The 24,411-nt window shown below is 33.9% G+C and overlaps 1 protein-coding gene and 1 long non-coding RNA gene across 4 annotated transcripts in view; one reads left to right on the top strand and one right to left on the bottom strand.

Moving 5' to 3' along the window:
* Positions 1-138: 138 nt before the first annotated feature.
* The window catches only part of LOC123676586, a 157,044-nt gene continuing 132,771 nt past the window's right edge, over positions 139-24,411 (bottom strand). For all 3 annotated transcript variants that reach the window (XR_006746977.1, XR_006746979.1, XR_006746978.1), the window contains exon 3: positions 139-452. This is a non-coding gene — a long non-coding RNA (uncharacterized LOC123676586). The remainder of the gene's footprint in view (positions 453-24,411) is intronic.
* LOC123676585 (mediator of RNA polymerase II transcription subunit 22-like) lies at positions 21,933-22,577 on the top strand. Its single transcript, XM_045612584.1, has 3 exons — positions 21,933-22,009; positions 22,094-22,310; positions 22,421-22,577. Exons 1-3 carry the CDS (start codon positions 21,991-21,993, stop codon positions 22,524-22,526), a joined length of 342 nt encoding a protein of 113 aa, XP_045468540.1. The 5' UTR covers positions 21,933-21,990; the 3' UTR covers positions 22,527-22,577.

The raw sequence follows: 24,411 nt of genomic DNA, 5'->3' as shown, positions 1-24,411 counted from the left end.
GAATTTTAATTCAAATCTTGAAATATACAAGAAAAAATTTAATTAAATTTCTATATATTTGCTATATATTTAATGACAGACAATATATTCGAGAATTACTGTAAATATTATGATTAATTCAATAAAACGAACTTTACCAAAAGAATAACTATTAAACAGAATGACATTCAACGTAATTCAATACAACATTTCTGCCACAACAATCTTGATATTCATCAAATAATGACATCGTTCGCTGTCAAAATAGAACAATATATTTCGCTTATACAAAGGATTTCTGTAAATTTCACACTTCTTTTTCTTTTGTACGGAATTCCAGTCAAAAACACGACTTTGATTTTGCCGGAAGAAAAGATACCATCAATCCACTAATAACCATTCAGAACGTTTCTAATGGGCCAGTCATTCACGCAAAACCTCTACCACACAAGGTGATCAGCTACCTGCTACAGCTAGAAAAAAAATGGAATTTTAAGACCATTAGAAAGTCAGCTCTGGAATGGCATAAATCCCTGGTTTTAGTCATTTATGCTCGACCTGAATAAGTTTGAGACTGACGTTTCTTGGAGTTCATTGTGTTCACTTTGAACAAACTGGACTAGTTGCGTTTGTTGAGTTTTGTGGTATATTCTGGGAATTGAAGAAAGTTTTGGCAGAAATAGGGCAAATATTTTAGTGATATAGATCTTTTAAGATTGAGGAAGTAAGTGACTAATAGGAAGTTATTAGTTCAATGGTTCAAGGAAGTTGAGATATTTTGGATTTTTATTTACATTGATAAAACTCCGAGGAAAAAAATTTAATCCCTGAAATTTTAACAGTTCTTGTTTTGTGATGTGTAGATTACAAAATTTCCATGGAACTCTAGAAGATTTTTCAAGAAATTTGGTCCAAAAATCAATCACTAACGCGCATTTTATACCCCTAGTTCGAGAATCAATTTTCAAATGAAAAATTCAATAATAATTTCTTAAAAACTTAACAAAGTGGTATTGACAACATTTATCACTATGATAATATTGACAATAATATTTTTACAGCAAATTCCTAGCACTTATACTTTCAGAGCTTTATTTTTGAATATTTTATTCTTGAATATAATCATCTAAATTAATTATTGGAATTTTTAAAAACTAGGTATTTCCTCTCAAAAAGGGCGAAGATAAAAGAGTTATTTATAATAAAGGGTGTTTTTTTTAGAGCTATAGAACTTTAAATTGCAATAAAACAATGATGGATTATTCGATTGACATGAATTTTATTTATCCGCAAGATAATCTTGTGGCATTACATTTTAAATATGATTTCTGGCATATGACCGCCACGGCTGGCTCGGATGTAGTCCAATCTGGACTTCCAATTTTCGATTACTTTTTCCAACATTTGTGGCCGTATATCGGCAATAACACGGCGAATTTTTTTTTCCAAATGGTCAAGGGTTTGTGGCTTATCCGCATAAACCAATGACTTTACATAGCCCTACAGAAAATAGTCTAGCGGTGTTAAATCACAAGATCTTGGAGGCCAATTAATTCACAGGTCCAAAACGTGAAATTAGGCGGTCACCAAACGTGTCTTTCAATAAATCGATTGTGGCACGATTTGTGTGACATGTTGCGCCGTCTTGTTGGAACCACAGCTCCTGGACATCATGGTTGTGCAATTCAGGAATGAAAAAGTTAGTAATTATAGCTCTATACCGATCACCATTGACTGTAACGTTCTGGCCATCATCGTTTTTGAAGAAGAACGGACCAATGATTCCACCAGCCTATAAAGCGCACCAAACAGTCAGTTTTTCTGGATGTAACGGTGTTTCGACATACACTTGAGGATTAGCTTCACTCCAAATGCGGCAGTTTTGTTTGTTGACGTAGCCATTCAACCAGAAGTGCGCTTCATCGCTAAACAAAATAAAATGGACGTAGTGCGCGATACGTATTTCGCACAGAACCATTATTTTCGAAATGAAATTGCACTATTTGTAGGCGTTGTTCAGGCGTGAGTCTATTTATGATGAATTGCCAAACCAAACTGAGAATAAATCACTTGACAGCTGTTAAATCGGTTGCCATCTTGAACAGTAATGCCAACTTAAAGTTATATACCTCGAAAAAAAACACCCTATACAACACAGTAGGTACCAACATATGATACTGAAATATAACCATGAAAACTCTGTAAAACTGAGATATTCTCGCAAGATTTTGTATAACAAGATATGTCAGAATGGACGGATTTACCACAGAATTAGAGAAAGATATATTCGCTCATCTAATAATCAATTTGAAAAAAAAACCGCTGATGATATATTATTTTAAATGAAGAAGCTACAAAATAGACTGATCAATGTATTTAAAATGAGAAAAAACAGTCTTTGAATCAAAAAGTGACATGATACGTGTAATATTGATTATTATGACACATGAAAATATTCCCTATAAATAAAGAATGAATTCAATGAATGTGTGACGCTTGTTTTGTATTTTTTGACATCGATGCAAAATTGAATATTCATGGTTGATGAATCAATAATAATACCAATAAATTTCAATGATTGTCCATGGTACTCAATTGGTCCAATTCAACAGACGGAATTCGTTCCGCAGTTGACCAATTTTCCCTTGTAGTTGTGACCTAGTTAGAAATGATCATTTCAAGTCAAGCACAATGATACATCTTTCTATCGTGCCATTGTACATTGTGGACAGAACGACAAACCGAGTTATATGCTAATTTTATCGTTTATTGGGTATTCTATGTACATGTCTCGATCTATCGAAGGTTGTTTTTTTTCCTCTTAGTTCACCTTAACATAAATCTCACGTACTGGCGTAATCCGAATTTAGACGTATAACAGCCTCTTCATCTTTATCTTCATAATACCTAGAATTAGACCTGTAGCTCCGTTCTGAGAAAAGGAGACGTGATATTGACATCCAGCCTTCGCGATGGTTCAACAATTCCTATTCGATTTCTTCCTGTCGTTAAATTGAATTGCTAAAGATAAATGTCGACCGAAGTTAATATCTTATGGAAGACGTGGATTATGAATTCTGCCTCAAGAGAGGCAGGATTCTTCTTGAGTGAAGCGATTCGAAGAATTCTGAAATATAATTATGTGGTTATTTGTCAGGAGAATTGAAAAAAAATATTGCAAATTTTGTAGGGAGGAATTCCCACATCTTTAAGTTGAATATCATAATGCTGAAACTATTAGAAGTAGTACTTTTCGAAAAAAAATATTCGATTTGACATCTTTATATATGTAATTTAAATTCCATGATTTTCCGTTGTTTAGTTTACCAGAAATGTATTTTTTTCATTGAACGCTTCCAAAATTTTCAGCCTGAGCCGAAGGAATTAGAATCTAAATTGCTGTCGACCTTTGTGGAAAGCTTTAATGGTATCTAACAACATTCATTTATTCAAGATACATCCAAGAGGCCGATACTCAATAAAAATTAAAAAAAAATCATAGATCGATGACTAAAAATCCAATAAGAAATACAATATGTAAATGCAATAGGAATAACCTCGGGAATAACCAACAAATAAATAATAAATCATTTATTCCTCTCATTATAATCTCTCAATATAATAATAAATGCCTCTCATTTTCTTAATTCACGGATCACTGATCTTCTGACAAGAAAAATATGTCAACATTTCTGATATTATTGTAAATTCTCCGCATTGCAGTGATGAGAGCAAAACCATTGGATCTACCTAATTTTGTTGGTATGTATAGTTTCCGAAAAAACATTTAGAGGATTACAATGAAAAATAAAATTGAAGAAATGTATATTTTTTTTGAGAATTATGAAATACAGAGGGCTATTCTCGGAAACTATTTTGGAATTATCGTTCAAAAACTGGTTGATCTACTGCATTGATCATCCTAGGTAATCCATTCATTTTAAAAACTGAAAATCAGGTTATTGACTTTAAGAGCATTGAGTCCTTGATACAATTAACAACGTAGGATAATGAAATTTAGAAATAATACCGTATACTGTACTTTCCATGATTTCAATAAATAGAAAAGCCCAATAGGAGAAATACTCTCATAAATATTTGTAGAGTTGAAATATTTTTAATAATTTTGATTTAGGGTCCAATATTTTCTATAATTATTTCCGAGTTAACTTGAAAATAACAAATCTTCATTTGCAATTCATAATTATCTTCTTTAAAGATGTAAAAACAATCTATAAAGCCAATGTTTTCACAGAAAATCTCTTCAAACCCTCCGTTCCTACAGAGGTTATACAACCTTCATGTAGAGGTCAATCTCATTACCCAAGATTCCATAACACCGAATTCTCCTTGTCTTAACTTTCCACGATAGAGAACCGACCCTGATACCCCTTTATACAGCATCCGTTACAAGACACAGATGCGTCATTCCATCTACTCTAGACTAGAGAACTTGTTTCAGACAATATCGAAACTTGACGGCATAACCAAAGATGTTTTTCAATTTGTCAACGGTACATCGACTTTCCAGAAACAGTAACTAGCCGTGAAGGGTCTTTAGAATTTACAGCACCCTAAATTCTGGGCAATAAAAAAAAATTCACTCCGGTGTAGTCACTCATCGTTGCGGGTTGAAAATGATCTTTCTGACCGGTGAAAACACAAAGGGCCGTGTCTGTCCTGTACCAGATCGAATCGAAGGAAGAATTGATAGTTTTATTGGCTTCCAGACCTGCTATTTGGGTTATTTATTTTGTGTCCTTGAGATATTCTGGAAGCGAATTGAGGTTTGGGATCTATGTTGACCGTATTGTCGTCTTGTAGTGTTTTATTGCTTTATGGGGGATTTTGCGTGAAGGTCCCATCATTGGAAGGGTTACAAATCATTTGGGATGAATAGAATAGCACAAACTACTGGAATTTGAAATGCACACACAATAAAAAAATTATCAGCTAAATAGGCAAACGTAAATTGTGGAGTTATTGAGATACTCACTTCATAAATGAACAAATTATCTGAAAGATACTTCAGGAATTAACAAATTAGAACTTGGAATTCTGACATTGAAAGAAATTGTATGAAATATAAAAATAATTGTTTTTTTCTGGCCTGAAAATTATAATTTATATCTATCTTGTATGAAAAACACTACAAATATTAGATAAGCAATATTTCAATGTTTTTTTCATTTTTGGATTTCACATATTTTCAAATTGTATACATACCTACTATGAAAATTTTTAGGCGAGCTGAGGTTTTTCGTTTTTTCTTTGAACTTACCAAGATTTTATTAGGTACTTATAGGAAATAGGAAGAAATACATATTAGGTATTTCTCTTCCAAAATTCCTGTTGAATTTTCTATGGTTGTGATAATGAGGTCAGCTTGAAATTTTGCATGGAGCTTGAAATCATTATTTCATATAAAAATCTTAAATCTCAATTCCGTCATTTTTGTGGTATTGGGTAATTTTTTTTGTCTATATCATACATTTTTCTGAAATTATCTATGTCCAAATAAAGCATCGATTACCTATAAATAGTTATTTATGCAACAAGTGCAAAAAGTGAATGTCTATTGCACGAGTTGCATACAACATTTTTTCTACGTTCATGCAAAAAGCAAAAAATGATTTATTTAGGTGCGGCACTAGGTGTAGGAAAATGAAAAGTGCAACTTGAATAGTTTATTATTAATATCGATTTGCATTGAAACAGGAACTAATACGTTACGAACAACTTAACTCAAACTTTATTTTTACCCTCAATGTTGACAGTGAATGAAAAATTGGTTCAATTTTCAATATGAATATTTCGTAGTGAAGTACTTTTTAAATCCACTTCTTGATTTGTTTGACTGCTGTAAACGTACTAGTACTTGGTAACTGTACATCGTTATTTCCTTCGGGCTGAAATATTTGTTTGTCTTGATGAAAGCACGTTGAAGTAGAATGACAGATGAGTGCAATAAAAACTTTATTGCACCAGTGCAATAAAGAACTTCTTTTTCCACTAAATATAGTTCAATAAAGTTTTGCTTTTTGCATGAATGTAGAAAAAATTATTTAAAAATTCATCTCTTGAAAAAAAATCAAAGTTTCCTGGTCTTACTTTCTAGAAGTGTTGGGCGAGATCAGTATCTGGATGGGTGACCGGATTTACACCATCACATCAATTTTTTTTTATTCATGTCCACTAGACGTGAAAAAGTTAAAATTCTCTCGGAAAGACCGACATGTTTCCGCTTGCATATGACTTACCATAATTCACATGAAATTTTTATGGCTCAGTTTCAATACTTCGGCCGTTGGCAATATGTACAGGATTATAAAAATCGTCTGGTACAGTGGTGGGACATAAAAATCCTTGCGCTGTTCCAAAACTATGTCTCATGCCAGGTCATAAACCAACTGATTTATCGGAATTGTAAATCGTCTTCGATAGTCAATAAAAATTCGGACTTTAATGTATTTGACCCCTTATATTTTTCCAATTTTAAATAGGTGCAAGAGGAGCAACATCCGAACGTTTGTCCAGTTTCATAAATTATTTTTATTGTCAAATAACCGATCGAATGGACGACGTAGCTACGAGGAACATCAAGCAGGATGGTGTAATATTTTATGTTCGTATTAAAATTTACGATCCATCGATGGTAAATTGAAATAATAATATGTGATGTCCAGGAATCCATTACATAAGATTTCTAGTGAGAACATCCTATTTTCGGGATTTAATATTCTGTTTAGCAGATAACGTTTTTCGAATTCCAATGTAACAAATATGTATTACATCGTCACAAAATTTAGACATTGAATTATTTTTTCTTAATCTAATTTGAATTTCTTTTCCGGGGAAATACCTGATATTTAAATGTGGAATACATAATCCGTCTCGAATTTTGTATTGATGCAAAAGGAATTTTGTGTGCAGAAGTATTTCACATAATTTGTTGTAGACTATCTGATATGTACAAAGAATATTAGCAGAATGATTTTTTTTAAATAATTTTGATATCTGAAAATACATGTCAGTTTTCACTGAAATTTGATGTATTGTGTACAATTTGGTCTGGTTCTTCTTTTAAAATGAAGAAGGCGTCACTCAAAGAGTCAATTCTCAAGCAATGATTACCGAGTTTCTCGATCATAGGGTAATAAACATAGATAGAGGGAGTATACGCAATTTTTACATGTGCCCAACATGGTAAGATTACGTTGTCGGATTGTGATATATTTTCAAATCCACAATTTTACTATATCGTTATGAATGTATTTTATATTGAATGAAATAAATTTATTTGAGTGATTCCCGATTAAATATGCAAATTTGAATATTTTTAATCCGATAAATTTCATAATTGTCGAATTTATAATAAGTAGAATATTTATTATTTTCTGTATCTACCTGCTGAAATCCAAGGTTTGGCAACTTTTGCTCTCCTAGTGTCATCGGTTGTTTCACATCTTTTGGCGCGCTTGAAGTTTGTTTTCTGAATTTCTGACATATTTAGGAATTCATCTCGATATATTTTGAGTCGATTTGAAACATTAATTCACTATGAGACATAAGAAGTGCGTTTTTTTGTGGAGAAAACTCACGAATTGAGTGAAATATCTTATCACTGCTATGTTTACATTTCCGCGCGCTTCATGTCAAATTTGATAGTTCATGCTGGGGACAAAATTTGCTTAATGAGAATGACATATGCTCCCACTATCAATGTTTATTACTTTGAGTTCTCGTTGATCTTGTCAGTCAAAATATAACGCTGAAATGTTATTGTACGTTTGAAAAATATTATTTGGATCAATCAGTGCTACAATTCCTTCTGCAGGATCTCCCGCGTTCACGAAAAACCACCAACAGGTCCAAAAGTGATAATAACAGCGTTTAACGCGGTCTTCTCGTAATCGAAACGACGGAGCGCCATCTGTTGCTGCGACCGCTTACGTCTCACTTAAGGAGGCGCAGTGGTTCGTTCGAAATCGTCAGACATGATAATGGTAGATAATGTCGGTCATTAATTCCAAGTTAATAAACTGTTGAAAACAGAATATAGAGTTACACGAAGGCATTCCGAGCATAGCCTCTGGCAGATCGGTGGTAATTGCCAGACAAGAAATGGCGATCTGGACGTTACTTAAGATCGACGATCAAGAATTCATTCCTAGCGTTTACATTTCGAAAGTGAATTCGGTTACTGATAGATTCGGTAGGATGGGTTTTAATATATTTCTTCAGACATCCCTGTATGTGGAGTCTTGTGGGTTTGGATATACAGATTTTAAATAAGATGTTCCATTTTCATATAAAAAATTATTACATTCAGTGAGAAATCAATGGATGTTTATTTCTCTGTAAACAGGAAAGTATATCATTAACAATGGAGAACGATATCAGCTGAATGATCTATGGTTTCAGCTCCATAGCCTTTTCATCAAATTTTTAATCACTCATTCGCACATTTGCAGCTGTGTATTCTTGATAACTTCACGAATTCCATCTTTAAGGTCTTGAATCGATTGTAGTGCACTGTTACCTCATCTTTTACGTTGCTTCAAAGCAAAAAGTCTGAAGGTGTTAAATCACAAGCTCTTCCTGAATACTACTGGTTTCGGGGGAGGATCGATTATGGTATGGGGTGGAATATCTTTGACTGCTCGCACAGACCTAGTGGTCGTTGATAATGGAGCTATGAATGCTGATAGGTATATAGGGAACATTCTTGAAGAGCATGTAGTGCCATTTGCCCCATACATTGGTGAAAATTTCATTTTAATGCCAGACCCCATCGTGCGCGCATCGTTCAGGAGTACCTTGAAGAGGTTGAAGTCTCTCGAATGGAATGGCCAGCAAGAAGTCCAGATCTCAATCCGATTGAGCAGATTTGGGACAACCTCAATAGAAGGCTGAGAACTTCAGAAAATCATCCAGCTACTCTTAGTGACTTAGGAATCCAACTCAGAGAAATCTGGGAAGGTTTAGATCAGAACATTTTAAGATCACTCATTTTGAGTATGAACGACGGCGTCGTTGCCGAGCTGTAATCAACGCAAGGGGTGGAAATGCCAAGTATTAAATCACTTATCAGTATTCCAGTATTTTGAAAATTGTTTATTTCTCTTCTTTCACATATAAGATTCGGTGAAATCCTGAATTTTTCTTCCATTTAATGTGTCTTGTTTTGTTCAAAACCTTCCCGAGAGAACATAAAAAATAAGTTATAAAGTCAATGTAGAGTTAACTTTAATTAAAATTGAGATTTTCAGAATGTGCGTTAATTTTTTTGCGCAGTGTATATGCCGTGCGTCGGTGCATATCAAGCTTAAGTAATATCAAGTAGCTTGATATCAAGTCAAGCAATAAATACTAAAATAAAATCAAATCAAGTCGAGCTCAAGTAAGTAGGTATTATGTGAATATTATGCAGACTAATATCTCTGATCATATGGGAGTCAAAATAAATTTCTCAACAAATACAAAACAAAATAAAATATATAAAAACATCAGATTATTCTCCGAAGAAAATAAAATTACATTCAAAAAACAAATAGCAGAACAAGATTGGTCCAACATATATAACATCGCTGCAAGTGAAGTAGACGAACAATGGAATCTTTTTGTCAAGACCTTCATAATGCATTTTGATGAATGCTTTCCACTCAAAAAGAAGTGTGTCACCGGAAAATCATTAAAATTTAAACCCGATCAGGAAATACTGGATTTCAAAAATAGATTGAGCATATTAGGGATTATTATGCATTATCATCCTGAACTGAAATCAATTTATAATAATACCAAGAAAAACTATCAAAAATTACTGGCAAAGAAGAGAACTGAAAAATATGAAATCAGTATATCCCAATCTGATGATAAAATGAAAACAATGTGGAATATTTTCAATGAAATTACGGGTAGAGATAAAGTAAATGATACTTTCATTAGTGGAAATCCAGAAAGAGTTGCTAACATGTTTAATGAATACCTAACAACAAATGTACCTATTTTGCCCGTAAACATATCATCATGTGATATCCCAAGAGCTTCACGATCGATATTTTTGACACCTGTTACACCTAGAGAAATAGAAGAACTGAATAAACAAATTAAAAATAAACATTCTAGTGGAGATGATGATATACCTATCAGTTTGATAAAATTTTGTATACAAAATCTAGCAGAAGTACTATGCTACATAATTAACAATTCCCTCACATATGGTATTTTTCCTAGTCAATTGAAGATATCTGTAATTACACCAATCTATAAAAAAGGTGATCGCGAGTCGCTTGGAAACTACAGACCCATCAGTGTACTACCAAGTTTCTCAAAATTTTTTGAAATGGCAATGTGTAACCGTCTAGTTAACTTTCTATTGGTGAACGATATACTAAATGATAACCAACATGGATATATAAAAGGGAGATCGATAATGACAGCTACTATTCAGTTCACGGAAAATATAATCAAATCGTTCGAAAATAATGATATACTTCTAGGAATATTTTTAGACACGGGCGTAGCCAGGTTTCAGTTTCGGGGGGGGTTTTACATATTATAAAAAAAATCTTATGTTTTTCTTTTTAAATATATCAACTTCAAAAGAGCCAACCCATTCAGCCTATTTTCACTAGTTTTATTTTTCAAGTATGTTTTGAGAAAAAAAGCATTTTCAAAATCACGTTTTGAAATTTAGTTTATTTCTTTACATCGATTCCTATAAATATATTTAAAAAAAAATACCGTCGTAGTATTTATACAACAGAGTACTCAAATTCAAATTTATGAGTAGAAAGTTTATATGCGAAAAACCGGTAAAAAATGATAGTTATCACCTTTTTTGCATTTTTTTCAATGTTTTATCATGAAATTTTGGTGGAAAACTTCAGATTCGAATTCTGTACCCCAGAAACAGAGATAATAAATCGAAGAAATTAAAACTACCCCATCAACTGAGTTTTAGCAGAGATAGATATAATACGCCAATTTTGAACTATCGTTTGAGCCAGGTTTTTCGGACAAAAAACTTTATTGAAGAAAACGTCAGAAGATTAAATTTTTTTTGTATTTTTTTTTAATGTTCCGTCACAGAATTTTGGTGCTAAACCTCAGATTCGGATTCAGAACCCAAAAAAATAAAGGGTGTTTTTTTTAGAGCTATAGAACTTTAAATTGCAATAAAACATCGATAGATTATTCGATTGATATGAATTTTATTTATCCGTAAGATAATCTTGTGGCATTACATTTTGAATATGATTTCTGGCATATGACCGACAAGGCTGGCTCGGATGTAGTCCAATCTGGACGTCCAATTTTCGATGACTTTTCCAACATTTGTGGCCGTATATCGGCAATAACACGGCAAATGGTCAAGAGTTTGTGGCTTATCCGCATAGACCATAGACCAATGACTTTACATAGCCCCACTGAAAGTAGTCTAGCGGTGTTAAATCACAAGATCTTGGAGGCCAATTGGTCCAAAACGTGAAATTAGGCGGTCACCAAACATGTCTACCAATAAATCGATTGTGGCACGAGCTGTGTGACATGTTGCGCCGTCTTGTTGGAACCACAGCTCCTGGACATCATGGTTGTTCAATTCAGGAATGAAAAAGTTAGTAATCATGGCTCTATACCGATCACCATTGACTGTAACGTTCTGGCCATTATCGTTTTTGAAGAAGTACAAACCAATGATTCCACCAGCCCATAAAGCGCACCAAACAGTCAGTTTTTCTGGATGTAACGGTGTTTCGACATACACTTGAGGATTAGCTTCACTCCAAATGCGGCAGTTCTGTTTGTTGACGTAGCCATTCAACCATAAGCGCGCTTCATCTCTAAACAAAAAAATGGACGTAGTGCGCGATACGTATTCCGCACAGAACCATTATTTTCGAAATGAAATTGCACTATTTTCAAGCGTTGTTCAGGCGTGAGTCTATTCATATGATGAATTGCCAAACCGAACTGAGAATAAATCACTTGAAAGCTGTTAAATCGGTCAATATCTAGAACAGTAATGCTAACTTAAAGTTATATACCTCGAAAAAAACACCTGTTACATACGATCGAAAAAATCAAACTAACCCATAACTTTCCTTTGAAGGGCACATGTGAGCACAAATTGACTGGATTACGTAGAGGAAATTTAATTCAAATTTCACATTACATTTTAATTGAACTGAGAGTGATAATTTCATTCACTTTTTACAAATTCCATTAATAGTAATTTACGTAACAAGTCCGGAAAATAGGGTTTTTTTGGACGAATAGACAAAATTCCAGGACGAGCGTAAGCGAGTCCTGGAAGTCTGTGAGTCCAAAAAAAAACATTTTCGGGCGTGTTGCGTACAATATTTTTTCGGCAACCATGTAAAATAACAGTATCGCTGCTGCTTTTCATATTTTATTGCGATTGCGATCAAAAAACATGCAAATTTTTGACAACTAATTTCATATGAACTGTCAGCCGTTATCTCGGTTGCTATAGATTCTATGATTCTTTTCCGGCCTAGTCCGGGAAGTACGTACTTTCCGGACTAGGCCGGGAAATGCTACTTTCTCAGAGAAAAAGCGTCCGGGAAGTGAGCACTTCCTAGACGGTTGCCAAAAAAAAATTTTTTCGAGATTTTGAAAAAAAAAAAAGTTTTTTTGACATCTTTAACATTTCGGGGGGGGTTTGAACCCCCAAAACCCCCCCCTGGCTACGCCCGTGTTTTTAGATCTATCAAAAGCGTTTGACTGCCTAAATCGACCACTTTTGTTGGCAAAAATCGAAGCTTATGGAATAAGGGGAACTGCTTTGAGATGGTTCGAATCATATCTAAATAATAGAAAGCAGAGGGTTAAAGTTATGAAAAACGGAAAAACTACAAAATCTGACATAAAAACCAATTATACCGGTGTACCTCAAGGGAGCATATTGGGCCCTATTTTGTTCATTTTGTTCACAAATGATATGGAACGAGCATTGATGTCCGATTCGAGTCTTCTCACCAATTATGCAGATGATACAAATTTGTTGGTTGCTGAATCTACCTACCCAAACTTAATAAATGAAGCCAGTACTTCGTATGATAAAATCGAAAACTGGATTGAAAGGAATGGTCTTCTTTTGAGTCAGGAGAAAACTACCACTATTCTCTTTAGAACTAAACAACAGAATATCACAACACCATCTCAGATACAACTGTCAAATGTGAGCATCACACCTGAACATTGCACTAAATTTCTTGGTATGCAAATTGATGAACATCTAAACTGGAACAACCACATTATAAGTACAGGAAAAAAACTAAATTCAGTCAGCTATAGTATAAGAATAATTAGTAAATATTTAAATGAAAATTGTTTGAAAATTTTTTATTTCACTAATTTTGAAAGTTTAATGAGGTTCGGTTTGATTTTCTACGGATCGGATTCAGGGGTGTTGGAGATTTTCCGTATACAAAAGAGAGTCATAAGAACTATATTTGGACTCAAATTCAGAGAATCATGTAGAGGTTTATTTAGGAAAAATCAGATTATGACAGTATTTGCATTGTATATATATGAATGTTTAGTTTATTTATTCAAGAATAGAAATAAGTTTGTATACAGTAGTTCCGTCCATGATTATAGTACTAGACATGTAAATATTCTTTATCCTGAACATAGATTGGTCAAATATGAGAAACATCCAACATATGCCGCAATAAAATTTTTCAACCAATTACCAGATGATATAAAAAAAAGTACAACACTCAATAAGTTTAAAAATGATGTAAGAAATATACTCATTAACATGGAACCTTATTCCATTCATGAATACAACATCAAAGAAGTAAGGATTTAACAATTCTGTTAGTTGACACTATTCCATCTAATGTACTGTATTGTATGTAATGTATTATATTGGGCATTCTTTCGGAATAAAGATCATTATTATTATTATTATTATTATTATGTAATTTTTCACGAGCTTGATTTTCAAGTCAAGTAGTTGGTTAAAATCTCAAGCTACTTAGTTTGATGAATCCCTAGTTCTTATGTTAACTGAACTTTAAAAGCCTTAAGATCTAAGTCTTTATGAAAAATACGTTGTAATTTCGTTTGCGGGATGCCTTATTTTCAACTTTGTCGATCGGAATAAATAATTTTGTCATTCTAACTTGAATATTAGGTTATAAATGAAAATTGTAGAAAATATACAGATATTGTTATTTGAAACGATATCCTAAATTCATATATGTTCTATTTAAAATATGTGATGCAGTCATATAACATAAAATTGAAATAAATTAACAGTCCACAGGATGCTAAAAAGAAGAATGCCACAAAATTCTGCCTATTCTTCGAAAGATAAACATGTTTTTAAAAGGGCTGTTTACAAGTTTTTCATGAGCCAAAATGACAAAAAAATTCGACTACTCTGTATAAAAATCCAAAATGTAAAATGATGAACCATATTTTCTCCTTCGATTCGACTTCCTAGAAAAATTAATCTCCTCCTGACTGCCCCAAAACACTCTTCACTAACCATAAAGAACCCACCCCTCCTCAGATTCATTTTCCATGTTCGTAAATATATAAAATATCCAAAACAGCGTCCCTTTCAGTGAATTAGGTGGAAAGGCCATTTGTTTGAATAAAGATTGGCTGGGTGTTACGCTTCCCCAGAGCGTGCAGGGGTGGGTAACCGTACGAAATAGGTATTTTCATTATTTATCACATTGGCAATATTAGGGGAAACTACAAGTGTATTGCATTTATTGCGTAATAACATATTGGCGAACTGATAGGATTTCGGTGGGGGTCTTGGATTAATAGCGTATGTAGCAAGGATCATATTTCAAACTTCGGTAACAGCATCTCGCTCCTTGATGACTTGATGATTTTACCGTTGAATGATTTTAGTATACAACAAGCTGCGTTGTTCAGAATGATCGGCGTAGAAGGTTGCAGAGAAAACGATAAAAAGATGCTTAAATTTTTCATCGTCTGGATCTAGATGGGTATTTCGCAGATTGGCGAAACTAACCGCCCAACCGCAACAAAGTTGTCTTATGATTCTGATGATTCGTGATTATTTTATTTTATAGGTATTAATTTATGCTTGGAAATGATTATTTTATTATATAAAAGTTACATAAACTTCATACTGTTGTAAATAAGTGGAGTAATTTATGAATTTATCGTGAAGACTTTTATAAAGTATTAAAAAATACATATATTTTAAATCTATTACTGTTTTTCAAGTGATTTTCGAATAGTTTATAAGACCATTCTGGGGATATTTATAATTTTATTACAAAAACATGGTTTTTTCAAGTCAAGCTCAAGTCAAGTAGTAGTTTTTCAATCTCATGTCAAGTATTTATTCATTTTAAGTACTTGAATCTTATCAAGCTACTTGATTTTTAGCAGTTTCATTGTGTAGTGACACATCAATATAAATGATGAAATGAGAAGAAACCTTGCAAAGAAAACTTTTATTTATTAAACTTATTGCATAAAAGAACTGTAAATATCAACTTTTTGATATAGAAAAATAAATTATATGAAAAATAATAAAAATTAAGTTTCTTTATATTGAGAAACCTCCAGGCTTTGGTTGATTTCTTAATTTTCCACCCAGGCTCTAAGACACATCACATGAGGCATCTTATAGATTTATCACCTAACCTTTTGTGGGTTTTTGTAACTGTAATAGCAACTCTGGAAAATTGTCTTTCAACAGGAGCAGAAGATGCTGGCGTTGATGAAAAATCCTTGGCTATTTTGGCCAAGTTTGGAAAGATATTTCTGAAATTACCAAAATCTACCAATAGATTTCATAGAAATTTTAGAAAACTACTAATAGTGTCACACTAGCGAATGCTTCAGTCTCTCGGCGCTCGAGGAAACCCCTTATTTAGTCTAAGCGCACACGAGATTGCAGAAATATATGCCGTGCGACGCGTGCATATCAAGATCAAGTAATATCAAGTAGCTTGATATATGTCAAGCAATAAATATCTAAAATCAAGTCAAGTCCAGCTCAAGTATGTAATTTTTCACAAGCTTGATTTTCAAGTCAAGTAGTTAGTTAAAATGTCAAGCTAAAGGGTGTAAAGGGTGTTTTTTTTAGAGCTATAGAACTTTAGATTGCAATAAAACAACGATGGATTATTAGATTGACATGAATTTTATTTATCCGCAAGATAATCTTGTGGCATTACATTTTGAATATGATTTCTGGCATATGACCGCCACGACTGGCTCGGATGTAGTCCAATCTGGACGTCCAATTTTCGATGACTTTTTCCAACATTTGTGGCCGTATATCGGCAATAACACGGCGAATGTTGTCTTCCAAATGGTCAAGGGTTTGTGGCTTATCCGCATAGACCAATAACTTCACATAGCCCCACAGAAAGTAGTCTAGCGGTGTTAAATCACAAGATCTTTGAGGCCAATTCACAGGTCCAAAATTAGGTGGTCACCAAAAGTGTCTTTCAATAAATCGATTGTGGTGTGACATGTCTTGTTGGAACCACAGCTCCTGGACATCATGGTTGTTCAATTCAGGAATGAAAAAGTTAGTAATCATGGCTCTATACCGATCACCATTTACTGTAACGTTCTGGCCATCATCAAGTAGTAGTTTTTTAATATCAAGTGAAGTATTTATTCATCAAGTACTTGAATCTATCATGTTACTTGATTTCAACAGTTTTATTGTGTAGTGTCACATCATCAAAAAAAAAAAAGGTGAAATGAGAAGGAACTTTGCAAAAAACACTTTTATTTCTTAAACTTATTGTAGAAAAGAACCGAAAATACCAATTTTTTTTAAATAGAATCACTTTAAATCATGACAAAAGAATAATGAGGAAATAAAGTTCTATCAACTGAACCTTTTAAGATGCAGATGCGAATTCAGATGCAAAATAAGGCATATAGTGCCGTAAGAGAGGCCCAAATGTTGTGGGCACCGATGAATAAATAAATCTGAATCCTTTACTGATTTCTCATTTGAGATATCATGAATCATTGAAAGTAATCAATGCAATCAAGCGAAAAATCAGCTCGTGCCAAATTCGTGACTCTCATCATCCCTCAACAATTTCGGCCAACGTTTTGTGCTGCCAGTGTTGCGAAGGATCGGCCATAGACTCAATTACGTACCGGATATGATACCCTTCCCATAACTCAAACATAATCCACGAAATTACCGCTGAAGATAATCGATTTGGTAGGAGCCCACAAGGTTTCGCATTACTTTTCTCCGAATTTCTCTGCTATACGTTCCATGTCGCGGCGATTGCCAAGTGTAAAATCATTCTTCATAATGGCACAGCCATAACATATGGCGAACACGGCTTGCATAAATTCCCGTTGAGCTCTTAACGAAGTTTGATCGTGAAATAGTGCACTTAATCGGTTAACGTTGCTGAATTGTGCAATGGGAACTTTGTGATTTTGGCACTATGTAACTTGGAGGTTTGAATTCTGGGAGAGTCGCTGCGGAGAAAGTATTTTTATCTATCTGACTGTTACATACATAAATATTTGTTTGTAAATATTTAGTACCACAAAAAATTGCCTCAAACCTTTTTGTAGCATGTTTTAGGGCACAACCTCGTAGAATAGTTATTTATAAAACAAGTGCAGAAGGCATTGATATTCTTCCACGAGTTCAAAATTCAAAAACGAGCCACGGAGTGGCTAGTTTTGGAATGAACGAGTGGTAGAATGAGCCTTCTGTACGAGTATTATACATTATTTTCTCTAATTCATTGCATTTTCATTGAAATTAATGAAATATTTCCATAAATATATTTTAGTGATTTTTGCATTGAAAAATGTTGGTTGGCAGAACTGATTTCTTTAAGGCAAATTGATGAATTGACAGATAAAGCCGTGGCGGAAAGTTCGGAGTACCAACATAGAATAATAAAATATAACCATGAAAACTGTGCGTTTCTGATATATTCTCGGACGATTTTGTTCTACAAGATGTGGAAGAATGAACCGAATAACCACAGAATTAGAGAAACAATATACCTTCATCTATAATTAGTTTCGTTTTTCATTTACTCCCGAAGTATGGCAAAACTAAAAAAAAAAAATAAATTTTCCATTCGACAGCAAAAAAGTTCCAATGAAGTCCTTATGAAATAATAAGCGATTCCCTATCCCCTTTTATCACCGGTAGCCGTTTTATGAAAACCGCGGAACCGAGTACGTATACTCGAAGCCCAATTGAAAGCAACGATCTTTTTTTTAAAGCACGCTTCAACAACAGAGCACCCATGCATGCTTACGTTTGGTGAATTGCGAGACCTTCATGAATGCCTACCAACAATGGCTGTCTTTTTGCTCTCGGACCTGCACACGCGGTTAATTAAATTTGGCTTGTGTGTACGATGACTAGATTGAAACAATGCCATTTTTTTTTTCAACGGTGCAACGCGAAGGGGCTGACTACGTTCAATCAGAGTTTTAATAGTCTCAGCTTTTGGTTTCCAATACTCGTTAATATTTTCGATTCGAATGCGAAGTACCGAGAGGGTAGAAGCGGGTATTTGCCTTTTTTTATGCATGAGGGTGGAAAGGAGAAGGGTGGATATTGCTACCCGCGGTTTACAACGAGTAAAAACCACGAGAACATGAGGAGGTTTGGCCGATTGAAAGCTCGTCTCTGAACGGATTTAATGCCGTTACAATATTTGCGAATCTTCAAAATTCAGCAATCTAACAACGCTTACCGATTCTTTGTAGATCTCACAGTTTATGAGAATTCGGACACGAAATTTGGAAAAAAAACCGTAAAAATTGGATCGCTACACAATAATCGTTATATCTCTTAAAATATTGGTCGCAGCTTCCTCAAATAGAAACGTTTTTTATAGATCGAGCTATGATCTGAAACATATTGAGGTTTCAAGTACGTATCATTGCTCAAGGAGAGTTGGCAACCTCGAGAATATCATCATAATTTTTTTGAGAATTTCAGTTTACAACCTATAATTTGTGAAATAATGGAGTAATCGCTGAACTGCAAGCAAGTTCGTTATCTACCTTTTCGACCTCACAGTTAATGAATATTTCAACTTCAAATCAGGAAAAAATCGTTATTGTCTCCTAAAAATATCGTTAACAGCCCCCTCAAATAAATACTTTTTTAGATTTGAACTCGAAATTTTGAAGAACATCAGTAAAAATGTAAATTTACAATCGTAGGTATAACGAGAGTTTTTACTTGGGACATAACTCCCACTAATTAATTAGAAGACATAAAAAAATTGTAAGTAATTATAGAAACAATTACATATTGAAAGATTTTGCTTTTCCAAATTGGGGTATCCCCCGATGAGTCAACTCTAGTTACGCCACTGATCAAAATTATAATTTTCACTCTCTTCTGAATACCGAACTACATTTGTGGTCAAAATGTACCTAATCCCACCCTTTTCTAATTTCTATGATCAGCTACCAACATTGTCTGTCAAACTGAATTCAACCTTTATTCTTCAATTTGTCGTCGATTTTCAAGGTTCCATAACCATAATGAAAATGCAGAATCTTAAAACTCAATATAATTTAAAATGAAGTTTTAACTCAGGTAACAAAGTGAGTAGAATACATTTTAGGTTTTGCAAAGTCCTCCCAAAGAATCCCACAAATTCAAACAAGGAACCACTGCCACATTTTATGACTGCAATATTATTTATAACGTCTATGATTTTGTTGATTCCTGTCAACCCAAGCAGTCATAAATTAAGCCCAATCATCGTTTGTGCCCTCTTTGACCAAAACCGACCCTAAAAAAATTATTGGTTGTTGAAATGGTGAAGGTCTTGTTGATATATGACGTGCAATTCTGTAATTATTGCTCTTGACTATTGGCTAACCTTGGGTTAATGTTGTTTTTCTTCGGAATGACTATCTTCTGCTATGTTTACCCATCTTGGATGTATCTGTCGAAGATCAAACAATGAGAAACGGAACTGAGAAGATTTTAGTCTCTATTTTATCAACCTATTTGTCACATCCGTTTCTTCGGTAAATTCTTTGGAATTTTCTCATTTTGTGCAATGTTCTCATGAAGTTGTTAGTTGTATTAGTTTCGATAATATTGTCTACGTCTTTTGGTTTGTTATCTATTTTGAGAAATCATTGCAGAACAGCCATAAAAATTAGTACGATAACATTTTTGTCGTGTTGTAGTATGATGAAAATTCTTTAGTAAATTGGGAGTTCAGTAGTATTTACTTTGTGTTATGAATAGAGATTTCATGTACATAATCTTTAATCTACTAAGAACTGTCAACTAGGGATTCACGGCTTGGCTTGAGCTTGACTTGAAATCAAGTCAAGTACAAGTAAAGGCTTGTTCAATCAAAGAGGATCAGAATTACACAAACATGTTTAATAGCTTCGCATAATTCCTGTGCTAAACTGCTTCGAAAATTCTTTCATGACTTGAAAACTTTCATACATTTTTATATTTTTCCTTCAATTGAAAATTATGTGAATCTTTGACAGAATCAAGAATTGTAATCGTCTTTTTCAGAAAATGAAGAGTATTCGAAAGAGAATATCTACATTTTAAAAGAAATCAACTCACGATGACCTAAAAATGTTTTGCGAAATGTGAGCAGTATTTTCAACATTTTTATAATGATATTAACAATTTCAATGTTTTTTTGAGATGTGTATAGTTCCATTTTTAGTAATGGCGTAGTTTACACTTGTCTATGTTCAAAAGTCACAGCTGCCCAGATAGCGCACTATTCAAAATAAAACCTCTTATTGAAGTACCATTTACTTTCCTATAGTTTGAATATCTCATGAGGATACCACTTTTAACATCATAATATCCATGTATATTTTCCCAAAAATCCGCTCCACCGCTGAAATAATCGTCCACTTGAAAAAATCCCATAAACAACTCATCGATTCGCCGGCCGAGTTGGCCCAAACGTCGAACACCGACCGTTCGTCTCGGAATCCAGATTCGAAGGACCATAAACACCGTCCAATAAAAGCGGTAAGATCGCCAAATCCCCGGAACTTCCTAGACGACGGCTCTTTGATGATTTCATGGTTATATTATCCGGTATATCTTCGAAACATCTACCAAGGTGACACGTCGCCCGTCGACACACGTGAATGACATATTAAGCATATTTGGGCAAAGTCGCCGCCGCCGTGATTTCGAGAACCGACGAGGTTCTGAATGCAGGGAAACCGGGAATATGCAGATGAGGACGGGGGATCGGAGGAAAGTGTTGAAGAATGCCGCTGTTCTCGCCAATATTTGAGTTTGGGACGCGACCTTGGAATTGTTAAGATTTCGATAACTATTAGTTCTAATTTGGAAGGACGATTCGAGTCTGGGAACGCATTGTTTTTTTCATTTGCCGATTTATATCTACATTAATTTACGATCCGAAAAAAATTGGTTGAATAACTTCTGTAAAAGAATTAACTTGATTTGCTTGACTTGATTTTAAGTAAAGCTCAAGTCAAGTAGTAGTTTTTCAATCTCAAGTCAAGTATTTATTTATCAAGTGATTGAATCATATCAAGCTACTTGATTTTCAGCAGTTTTATTGTGTAGTGTCACATCAATAAAAAAATGATGGAATGAGAATAAACATTCCAAAAAACATTTTTATTTATTGAACTCATTGTATAAAAGAACCGAAAATATCAATTCTTTTGAAATAGAAACATAAATTAAATCACTATTAATCATAACAAAATAAAAAATAATGAAGTTTTTTAATACTGAGAAACCTCCAGGCTTTATTCAATTTCATAATTTTCCATCCAGGATCTAAGACACATGAGGAATCTCATAAATTTGTCGCCTAACCTATAGCGGTTTATTGTTACTGTAAGAGCAGCTCTGGAAAATTGTCTTTCAACAGGAGCTGAAGATGCAGGCGTTGATGAAAAATCACTGCAACCCACTGTAAGGAGGCTTTATTGAAATTGTATAGAACAAGACTGAAGGATGATGTGAAGAGTATGCTAGAAAATTTCGAAGGTAAATGAAATATTTCGTTGTTATTTGCCTTGAAAATGCATGATTTAAAAGTAGACTATCATTTATCCTTTTCCTTCTATGCAGAAATTGTGAAACTTGCCAAAGGAGAACATGACACCCAGTTATCTAGGATGACACAATGTGAGCAAGATACTTTTGAGATGCATGTCCGAGCAGCTAATATTGTTCGAGCTGGAGAATCCTTGATGAAATTCTCAGTCTCAGATATCAAACAGTATCTGATTTTGAATGATTTCCCCTCAGTTAATGAAGCTATTACGCAAAATTCAAAACTTTTCAGGTGAGAGATTATTTTTAATACAATTATCCTTTTCATGATTTGTTTGTGCTGATCCTTGGAACTAAGTCGACAACCTTTTTCAATTTGTTTAAATGTTTTTTTTTTCACAGGACAAAGCAAGCTGAATGTGACCAGAAACTAATGTCTTTGAGAGATGATATTGCAGCAGATTTGTATGACTTGGAAGAAGAGTATTACAGTAGTATAAATAAGTGAACTGTGATGAGCAACAATATTTGTTGTAAATATATCGTATTTATTCTAAAATACTGTTTGAAAAGTCATATCACATTTGGCTTTAATATGCAGGTTCACCCAATTTGGATGGTTCGTTTTCGGATGCAGCTTAATTTCATAATTATTTCTCTGGGAAATATTTAGTAATTTTTTACTGGAGTTAGTTGTACCTGAAAATAAAATTGTTATTTAATTAAAACTTAATTTGAATATGTTGATCAAGTAACTTCAAAATATTTTCTGTTTTCTTACTTACTTATCATATTATCAGAAGTATATACTCTAAAATAATGACATGAATGGCTACTGATCTTAGCAGTCGATGCCAAAAATTCATTCAAAAAAAATTAACATAAAATTGTAAGATGAATCAAAATAGAAAAATACTTTTCACTCAAAAAAATACAGCAAAATAGTTTATTGAAAAATGTCTAGCAAAAATTGAGTAGCTGAAGAGAGCCTCTATTCAACATTTTTACATTTGGATAAATCAAACAACTTTTGTGTATTTACAGACTTGTATTCAGTCAATCACAAAATTAAGTCAATCAGCATGGAATGACCAGACTAGAAACAACATCTCGCACATTAAATGAACATCTCATTTTTGAAAGAACAGTAAAAAAAATAATACACATTTTTGATGGATTCGATCCTTTCTTGTAGGAAAGTACTAAAACACAGATTTCAAGGTCTGTTTCGTTATCGGTTGAAATATAACCTGATGAAGACACAGTGTGGGCGAAACATTTCTCACAAACAGTAAAAGATTATTAGAATTTACTATTTTATATACACATATTATTGCCTTTTCACTCTAACAAGCGAAGAGGATATAGGTTGCACATTGAGTTTGGGAGGAAGATGATTATGCTTTCTGTAGACTTGCAATAGCTTTCCAGATGTTATAGCAAATGCATTACACCTTGTTTTATGGCTTTCTCCACAACGCCATCTTGTAAATTTTTCACGTGTGCTGTGGATCAGGTAACAGTAGTCTTCAAACATTATTTTTGGATGTACTTTTCCTGAAGGTAGTATAAATATTCTTCCTGTAAAAAATTTTCATTAGCGAAAAAAAGGTTAGGCTGAAATCTGATAACACTCCTTCGTCGCTCGTTTTCGAATTTCGCATTCGTGTTGGAATAAAAGCCTATTCTGCAACTTGTGTTAGAATATACTATTTCATCACAAAAGCGATCACGAGGCTCCTTCTACCTTGGGTAGGCTTAGGTAGAAGCAAAATAGCACGCTTCAGAATTTGCATAAACCGTGGTTATCAAAACCAAATGGAGAACTCAGAGTATCATCTGCGTCCTTCAATTAAGTACGTGCAGATGTGACACCAAGGACTCCGCACTCTACAGCCTTTAAATCAACAAAACACAATCAAACAAACGACAGAACTGATCCCAGAAATGTTCGATCACTCGATGCAGTAGGAGGAGCCTTATTAAAAAACGAACAGATGTTACAGTTCGAGCTCCGGGTAAACAAAAACCTACCCCAAGCCGGTAATTCTGGTAATCTGGACAAGATACGATAGTAACATAATAGGCACTTGCCCCCCCATAACAGACAAATCCCCTAGGAATAATCTAATATGTATCACTCTTTGATATCGAAGTAGGCGAGGTGCATGTAGTTTTGGGTATTATCTGAGACCGCAACCGGTCTGAAAAAATGAAAGGGGTCGCTGTAATCCCCTCATTTGATGCCTCGGAGTCTATGAGGGGACACGGGGTGTCTCCATGGGCGACATGATACCCCTGAAAAAAAAATTTAGAGTTCGATGTTGCCAGATCGTTCCAGAATGAAAATGGAAGAAAGTCGAACTATTTTATGGGCTTCCCCAGGAAAAAAT

Source organism: Harmonia axyridis, chromosome 3, assembly GCF_914767665.1.
Source record: "Harmonia axyridis chromosome 3, icHarAxyr1.1, whole genome shotgun sequence".
Classification (NCBI taxonomy): Eukaryota; Metazoa; Arthropoda; class Insecta; order Coleoptera; family Coccinellidae; genus Harmonia; species Harmonia axyridis.
The sequence above is the reverse complement of the archived record's forward strand: the minus strand, read 5'-3'. Positions and strand labels throughout refer to the sequence as shown.

What these genes read in the sequence shown, in the direction of transcription:
- LOC123676585 (XM_045612584.1), top strand. An exon ending in CAAAATTCAAAACTTTTCAG is followed by an intron (nt 22,311 to 22,420) that starts GTGAGAGATTAT and finishes TTTTTTTCACAG; the next exon opens with GACAAAGCAAGCTGAATGTG.